Source organism: Megalops cyprinoides, chromosome 12 (genome assembly GCF_013368585.1).
Source record: "Megalops cyprinoides isolate fMegCyp1 chromosome 12, fMegCyp1.pri, whole genome shotgun sequence".
NCBI lineage: Eukaryota > Metazoa > Chordata > Actinopteri > Elopiformes > Megalopidae > Megalops > Megalops cyprinoides.
Genome location: NC_050594.1, coordinates 6,285,761 through 6,295,323, shown reverse-complemented (window position 1 = coordinate 6,295,323; position 9,563 = coordinate 6,285,761). Strand labels below are relative to the sequence as shown.

Genomic DNA, 9,563 nt, shown 5'->3' with positions numbered 1-9,563 from the left:
TGAAGCCTTATCTCCTTATCAGTCTGAAGAGAGAATGTCGCAGAAGCTCACGCACTTGACAGATCGCCCTCTGTGATATCAGATTCCCGGGTCTAGCAGCTGAGGTTTTGTCAGACGTTTATACACCAAATTGCATGCTTAATTTGCAGCTCTGTGGACTAAAGTTATCTAACGCCCTATTTTCAGCGCTGCCGTTTACTGTAATCTGTAATTGTTGCCCTGGATAAAACCGTCCAGTGAGCAACTATGCAGCATGGCGCTGTGCAATAATACGCTCCTTGCACATGTCTGAAGCAGAATAATGACGATATGGACGTAATGTGTGGATATCTGGTGTGGAATAATGTTGCTTGGATCATAATTTGCAAGAACGGTATTTTCTTAAGTGTTTCAGTAGCTTGTGCTGCTCTGATTGGCAGTTGTACATGACATCACTGTGCCAGCCTTAATCTGCTGATGCACTCGCACATACTCAATGGCTATTTTGTTCAGACTACTGTTCACGCGGTGCATGAAGAAGGCACCGATTGGAGGACAAGCGTTGCTTACCTGATGGCTTCCGACCAACCTGCAAGCACCTGATGATTTGCACTATGCCTCAGAGCACTGAGATGAGGAAACCCAGGCCCACCCACCCGTCTCCCCAGCAGAATGAAACGAATTTGGGCCCTTTCAAATCACAGCCGTAGTCCTGAACCTGGGCTGAAGACAAGCACCTTGCAGACTGAGCCACTCAACAACCCTAAAAGCAATGTTTTGTACAGAGAAAAATAAAATAAATGTAAAAATAAATTTCATAATAATTCTCTACTTTTGGTATTTCCTAATGATTAAAGATTTACATGTATAAAACTATAAACACTTTCCTTTTCAGCTGCATGCTTTGGTGCAAGTGTAGCATTGCTGTAAAACTCATTGCCCTGGGAAAAAAGCGAAGGACAGAAAACTTTCCCGCGTTGGCTCTGGGATTTTCTGTTTTTACAGCTACACCTGGAAAATGTGCAGCAATCTGTCCCATGCTATGTGACAATACATTTGCACTTTAACAAGTGAATTCTCATTGATTGATTGACTGATCGATGAATGGATTGACTGAGTGAGTGACTGTGCAGGGGGGATTGTTCTCAAGCTGAAATCCTAACAGAAGATTTGAATGAGATAATATATTTTCTGTTGAAAATTCCACCTACGCTTAGCTGTCGCATGGGAAGGACTGTTCAAATTAGTGAGTTTTCAGAAACACTTCATATGAGAAACGCGCGGCATAAATCATGACTTGTAACAATGAGGGGAGATATCAAACAGCGCATGTTTTTCAACAATTTCAGCATTCTTTCAGCGATCAAAAGTTCATAGGACCCGAGGGAAGGGCCAGGAGGTACACACATTGAATTTTGCACATGTCAAGGGATGTACAATTTTTATAAAAAATATGACTAATGAGAAATGACAAGACTGTCAATTTCCTGTATGGAGAAGGCAAGGTTTGGCAATGCGTTTCTGTTTGTGAAAGGAGGTCAGTGAAACAAGTTTCCACTGCTGAGTAACATTGCAAGTGTATGATGTTCAGACATTCAGGCATGGACATGTGCTTGTTCACTTCACTATCATCAAAAAAGTCACTATATATATTTTCATAAAAATGAACATAGGCTAAGGATGACAAAGGCAGATAATGATAAAATATGTACATAGGACATTGAAAAATGCTGTTGTGCAAAGACTCAATACAAATTTAATAAAGTATTTAACAGATAAAATTGCATTCTCATGCCTTACAGTATCAAAAACTTTTATGATGCCTTTTTTTTGAAAAATTAATTACAGTCTCTTCAAATGAATCCCCTCAACTACACACTTCATGTGATGAAGGAGACATAATTTGAAGGAAGTTGTCTACAGAAGCCCAAAACATTTGAATTAGGTCACAAATTAATTTTAGAAAGTGTTTGTATGTCCCTTTTGAAGTGCTCTTGTTATGATTCTAAATAAGGTAATATCTGTGTTCATGTAGCATAGCTGGTGGGTGAAGTCAAACTTCCTGTGCAGCATAAATCTAAGAATTTGAAGGTTTGCAGCTCTCGGGTTGCCTGTGCAGCATATAGTATTTACCCCACGCAACCAAACGAAGAAATGAACTGTGCGTGTAGTTTCCCGTCAAAATTTATTGTAGAAATTTGGCTTTCAGTATTACTGGCACTGTCAGGGTATCAACCGCTTCAGTGTGTGAAGCCAGGCAGGAAGAGGTCTTGGTAACTTGGGTTTCAGTGTTGTGAGTTCTACAATTACATCTGGACAGTGTACTGGACGCTGCGCCATTGTAATTGACTATGCGAATTAAATGTAAACATCTTATTCCATTCTGCTTCCACCGTACAGAATCATCATTCAATTCTTTATGCTTTTTAAGCGTTGTTAAAACGAATGACCTGATGAGCTGATATAACACTGAAGCTGGCCAGTCAACCACTTGTCTGGCTGTCTGAGGGATTTAAAAATGATTTGTACTGTAAACATTCCTGCCAACATGGCACAGGATGAGCCTTGTTTATTATTTTCACTTTTTGAAACATGTTATTTGTAAAAGCCAGGCCTACAGTTTCATCATGGGAATAGGTTGCCGGTTCAATCCCCGCTGGGACACTGCTGCTGTACCCTTGGGCAAGGTACTTAACCCACAGTTGCCTCAGTAAATATCCAGCTGTATAAATGGATAACATTGTAAAGAACTGTAACCTATGTAAGTCGCTTTGGATAAAAGCGTCTGCCAAATGAATAAATGTAAATAAATGTAAATGGAATATTTATTAAATGTCACTAACGGGACACAGGAAGTTACCTCCAATCCAAGGAAAAATACTTTATCTAAATCTTCTGCTATCGGTACAAAGATTTTTAAATTAATTATTCTCCTTACATTGTAAATTGGTGTAAATGGTGTAAAAGTGCATTTATTGGCGTTTATTGGCAGTTTCAGGTTCCCTGCTCTTTTAAAAAAAAAACGCAGAAACAAAAGTCATCAGGTCCTCTTCACAAAAACAGAATATAAAACAGAAACAATACTGTAATCCGAACTCTTCACAGGTATGAAAACCTCAGAGTTATTACCACAAGATTCTTTTAAAATGTGGGAATAGACTTAAAAAGCCTTTAGTGAAGCAAGATCACTATGTTAGGCTTGTGCTGAAACACAAATTGTTATGTAATACATCTTGCTCAAGTCCTGATTGTACATTGAGGCAAAAAAAAAAAACAGTTGTAGACACTGGAAAAAGTATGCACATTTTGGCCTTAAAAGGAATGTGTTCAAGGTGTCCTCTGATACAGGTGGGTGTGGTTTTGAGTTTGCTGTAGCAACGCTCATGGTGCTAGTGCAAAATGACATCCCTCTAATTCCCACCTGTTTTACCAGGTGTGTGAAACGGGTGAGTTTGAAGTTACCTTTTAAATCAACAAGTGGACATAGCCTTATTTATCTTGACTGGCCCCAGTTATGAAATTATGTAGAGTACTTAAAATTATATTTTTATATTACTCACAGTGAGGCCAATTCCTATGATTCACCAGCTCTATGAATGTTACACTCACAGCCTGTCCTGAGAAAGTGAACACAGCACAGACCAATATCAGGCTAAAGTGCTGCCACCTGCTGGTCAGCGGCGGACCACAACAGAGGATAAAATGGTTTATCTGACATTCTTGCACATTAATGACGTCCATCATCAAGTGTGGCTGCTGTTGAGTTTATTGTGGTGGAAAAACACATTTTTGTGAGTGAAAGTGCGGAATTCTGTGCAGGTTATGGGTTCCGGAATACATACGACCCACACCTGGAATCCTGAATGCCCACTGTCACTGCAGTCACATGGATTTCTTCTGCAAAAGTCCTGCCATAAAAAATGTCATAGCCGTCTTTTGCCCAAATGATAACCATATTAAAAAGGACACCATAAATGGACGTATGGCTTCAAATTGATACTCGTTTCAGTTGACCCTAGGTGACCCATGTGAATTTTTAGCACCAAAAGCCTACATGATTTCATCAGTTAACCTGCAATTTCAAATTGCAATTTACAGAGGCCAGGGACCAATTAAACCTAGAAAAGCATTTAGTCATAGCAATGTATACTTAAGTATCAAGTCAGCTAATCAATATGTTATTTGTTTTAGTCCTCTACTGAAATATGACAGAAACGAAATGTGTGTAACAAAGGATAGTAGGGTTACATTTATAAACCCTTACCAAACATTTTCTTGCTCCCTTTCACTAAGCCGTCCTTCAGCAAGTTGGCAAATCAATGGTGTTAACCCCCAAAACAATAAAAATACAGAAGATTTGTAATTTATTAAACATGTCCCACCTTTGGCCCATTTGAAACGCTTACAGTAGCAAGGCCTGAACTCACAGGGTGAGACATTCAAACTTTGGAAAGTTGCAACGGGGACGGGTGCGGATGAATTTTTTTAAATGACCATTCCCTGAGCAGAGCTGAGCAAGACCAGAATCCTCTGCTGTTCCTGGGACTGCCACTCTTGCTCTGTGGATACAAAAAGCAGGCAGCAGCAGCGAAGCACACGTTGTTCAACTGCTGCCGTGGAGATCAAAAGGTGAAAGAACACGGTTGACCTTTGGGTTGCAAAACCTTTAGCATCCACTGCTCTTTAATGTTTTTTTATATATATATAGTGGGTGTGATCTCAGAGTACTTCAGCAGTTCAGACTGACAACAACAAGTCTCTTGAACAGGCGTACTTCTGAATCGAGCATCGCCGAAACAGCCCGGTCTGAGGAAAAAAGGCTGCCAAAAATGTTCGCAACGTGGCACACTGGCTGTGACCGGGCAGGTTAGCGCACGCTTGACAAACCGTTATCCCTGCTTCACACCTGAGGTCGAAAGGGCCTTTATTTTCCCTTCCACACGCGCACCTACGGGTTCAGCTAACAGACGGGAATCTCCCTTCGGTTGCGGGTCAGCAGAAATAGCTCTTTATCAGCTCAGCATCAGTGTTGCTCATGCTGTCACACCTCGGGCGATCAGATAAATAGATCCGCCTCAGGTGCAGGGTTAAAGAGCGAGAGAAAGTGGCTCTGAACTGCAGATCTCCGCGGGAACCAGAGAAGAACAGAGAAGGAAGATGAACATTACGAACACTGTCGGCATATACATGGTATGTATAACTAATATATATATATTTCCCCGATGGGGCGCTGCTGTTGTACCCTTGGGCAAGGTACATAACCCAGAATTGCCTCAGTAAATATTCAGCTGTATAAAAGACATGTAAAAATTGTAACCTGTAAAATAAAAATTGTAACCTGTAAAATGCTTTTAATCATACATAGGTATATAACCTATACCTATTCCTATAGTGGCATGGATCATCATTATACATATATTGGATTATTTGTACAGATTTCATTTAATTGTTACATGAGGAAAAACTTGCAAAATATCTTGTCAGTACAGACAAGAGGCCATTGGTATTCGACACCAACGGCATCCTTTTTGCTCGGGCTAAGCCATTTTTTCATCAGTCCAAGTAGTGAAGCATATTGATGCATTTGCATATTTTTTTTTTTTGCCTATTTCTCCGAAATGCCTCTTTCATGCGGATGCAGACCTCTTCGATTGTATCAAGACTTTTCACTGTGTTGGGCCACAATACCATCTTGCACATTTGTCATTATGAAACTTTGTCGATTTAACTCAATTCTTTGATGCGCTAATATTTCCTTTGCTGATTAAATTTTATACTAGCCAGAATAATAAAACTACCTTTCTCTTTGGTAACTGCCGTTGGGCTACATCCTAAGTAGGAAAAAAAACATATTTTCTACCTTAACGTGTAACATTGCATAGTTCCAGTATAGCAGAGTTGCGGCTTGTCACACAATGGTTCCAGCTAGTTACAGCAGGAAGATGCAAAAATTCTGCTCATTCGAAGATCCAATTCGATTGCATTATATGCATAATTCCGGCATCCAGCACTTATATTATAATAAATAACGCACGTGTTTGCATGGTGCATTGCTCAAGAAACAACTCTTGTATCAGCTCTGGTGAGCAGCCAAGTAACGTTAAGCTGGACTGACATAAAATGGAATGAAAATGGCATTTTTTCAGTGCAAATCAAGTGGTCGGGCTGGGTTTCACATTTATAATGATTCATTTTAACACAATGTCACGAAATCCCAACCTTAGATGAATAATATTTGAAAATAATATATTTCAACTTCCTAATGCAGATTTCTAGGAAACATTTCGTGGAAGGCTACTTGCAGTCAGCTTGTTAGTAATGTCAAAGACCTGACCTATATGACAAAGACCAATATACAATGTTGTCAAACTCTTATCTTCTATCAGGCCAGTGATAGAAGATAAGAGTTTGACATCATTTTCCACACAAAGACATCTCATGGAAACCTTAGATTTTGATAATATCCACCCAATGCCCTATTTCACAGGGCACGAAAGGAAGCTAAAGGAGGATAACTTGCGATAACAAAAAACACACATACATCTTAAACCGATCTGCATTGAATTATTTTTGGGGGCCAGCTGGTTAATTCCCACTAGCTAGCTAAATTTCTGTCCTCTCCCTTAAATTACCACGATTTATGACTCTGGTGTCATTTTTGCATAATAAAAAAAATTATAAATATTAAATATTTATTATGTACCTGGCTCAAGGGTAAAGTGGATTTTCCCCACCAAGGAATCAAAACTGCAAACTTGAGTTAGTCCTGCGTATACGAAAGATGATTTTGAATCAAGGGTAGTAAGTAATTAGCAACACAGAGTGGCATACTGTTGTTATCAGATTTAATTACTTAGAACAAACTGACATTTATACTTTCTGGGTATTAATGTTTCAATACCAAGTTTTCCAAAAATGACGTGCTTTTTTCATTGCGATGAAATCCCCAAAAATGTACGTCCCATGCGGAATACGAACTTTTAGCATACTATTTGTTTTTATTTCTCCATTGCTTAACCAGGATATCTCCCACATCTACCCACATTGTCTTGTAAAAATATAAAAAGCAACATGTTGAAGACATTGTGAGTGACTCTGGGTGACTTTTTGAGCTGAAGAGCTGGTAACACTGATCCAGACTGAGCTTGTAGTTCTACCCACCCACAGACACAAACTAAAAAAAACACTACCAGCCTCAAGTGGGGTTAGTCCATCTTAGTTTTCACTGCTGCTGGTGACTGGAGATTAGCGTCACAGCGCTGTTTCTTGTCCCTGCTCTTGACGCGATCCTCTCAGGTCCTGTGCTGCGTGGCCGCCCTCCTGGGGACATCGCAGGCGAAGGACAAGGCCCGGAGCATCTGCAACACTACCCTGAAGATCCCGTGGAATTACCAGGCCGGCCGCGGCGACGTTCAGGAAGGGAACGGTAACATCCACAACAGGTCGCTGTCCGCCTGGACCTGGAGGTGAGACCTGGTCAGCTCAGCTCTGCCCCCTCTGAGAAGCTCACAGACCCTCTCACTGTGGCTTCAGTTGTTTTCCTGTTTCCTCATTCCTTCAAAAAATACAAGAAACATAAATAACTGAGCTATAAGTAACGGATTTACAACAAGGCAAGGAAAGACATTTGAGGATTCTGGACAAAACACAAGATGTAGGCATAGACTTGTGCTGACAGTGACATCATGGAATAAAAGTTATCAGTGGATATGAGACATAGTTAGTAAACAAGAAAAATATGAGATGAAGGAAATACACAACGGTAATATCCATAATGCGTCAGGTACAGGCAGCTGATTACAACTGAAGATCAATGACTCAAAGGAGATGGCAAATAGTCATTTTTAAAACAATGTGATTTTGGATGGCAATATGTAAATTTGAAAAGCAATGTATGGCTCATGATGGCAGTATAAAAAATGGGATTTAAGAAATGTTTAAAATAACATATGGTTACCTGATAGCAATATTGCATAAACAGTGTGTGTCTCCCTCTGCTCACCTCCTATGCCAGAGTAAACTACGAGGAGAACAGAATCCCTAAGTCGATCTCAGAGGCGGTCTGCAATTTCTCCTACTGTACTGACCCAAAGAGCGATCCAGACAAGGCCGAGCTGCATGATAAACTTAACTCTGTGCCGATTCATCAGGAGGTGCTGGTTCTGAACCTGAACAAGACTCTGAACTGCTACCAGGCCTCCTACATTTCAGTCACTGTTGGCTGCACCTGTGTCAGAGCCAAGACGTCTTAGGCCTCACAAAACGGCTCAAAATAATGATTATTATTTGTTATCAATGACAAATAATCATATTTACAGTTGTAGTTATTACCATCAGTCATAGTTATTATTGTTCAAATATACAGTTACCCTCATTGTGTTGGATTTGACTCATTGATTTGTTTCATTAAAGGGAACTTGAGTCATCTTTGAGCTGTCATTGATTGTTTACTTCTGATTAACAAGCATTTTTAACGGGGCTTGAAATTTAATTGCTTAGATTTTCCGGGGGTAACTTGCAAAATGAAGCCCTTGGAAAAGGTTTGGTTGAACATGTTTTAGACAGGAACTGTTCAATCTAGGGCTAATCCGGGACAAGTTTTGCTGTCTGTTTTATAATAGTTAAGGTTGACGTTGCAGTTGAGTAATCTGGTTGTAGATCAGAACATTACACTGTGGGGAAATTCTGCCTTGAGGGCTAAAATGTTCCAAATAACTTGCCATTAAATGCAGACATCCAGCTAAACACTTTCTCTGGGTTTTTTTATTTTCCCGATGATGTGGCAGGGATTTGGGATTTAGTGCTTAAGGGCAGACTCCATTGAAGGTGCTGTGTGCAGAAATGGGCCAGCTTTGTGAATAAATAATAGACCAATAGAGTCATAATAGAGTCAGTCTAAAGGGAGGAGCATGCACTCTAACAAACCTGGCACTGTACCAAGTGCACTCAAGAAAACCTTCTTTAGTTTTTAGCTTTCAGACAAAGAAAACAAATAAGCCAGGCATTATATCCGTGTGATCAAAACAAGCTTGAAGTATTTGTTCCCTTTCTCTGAAAACCAAAAATAAAAGAAAGTTTTCTCAAATACGTCATTTGTCAGGCACTTTCTTAAATTCGAGGTTTACAAAGGGAGCACAGGTCCTTTTCTTTGGACTTGTCACTCGATCTGGTCTTGACATTTGCAGCAAAAGAAGTAAATGAGTCACTAAGGATCAAACGTCTTCCATATCCTTGGATTTCTCCATCCAGTCACAACGCTGAACCCTCTGTGACTGAGTAATAGTGTGATACTGCCCATTTATGCTCGTTAGGGATGTGATTGGTTAAATGAGATGTCTTACTGGGATGAGACAGGCCCCCCAGATGCCGTCTGATGCAGCCCACAGACAAGGCCTGGGGTGAGTGGATACTACCGCAGATGTTCTATATACGAAGCAGACATTCAGGCTCATTATGGAGACTACTGTAATAATACCAGAGACTAAATATCTGCTCCATATATTGAACATCTGCAGTTGCACTGATTTCCCCCCAAAAGACTCTTGTTTTGTTTCTTGTCTATAAGTATTTTGTTTATCTGGCTC

The 9,563-nt window shown here is 40.1% G+C and overlaps 1 protein-coding gene across 1 annotated transcript; it reads left to right on the top strand.

Moving 5' to 3' along the window:
* The first annotated feature begins 309 nt into the window (after window positions 1–309).
* Window positions 310–8,231, top strand: il17a/f2 (interleukin 17a/f2). Its single transcript, XM_036542187.1, has 3 exons — window positions 310–315; window positions 7,276–7,445; window positions 7,994–8,231. The coding sequence occupies exons 1-3, from the start codon at window positions 310–312 to the stop codon at window positions 8,229–8,231; spliced, it is 414 nt and encodes a 137-aa protein (XP_036398080.1).
* Window positions 8,232–9,563: the final 1,332 nt, after the last annotated feature.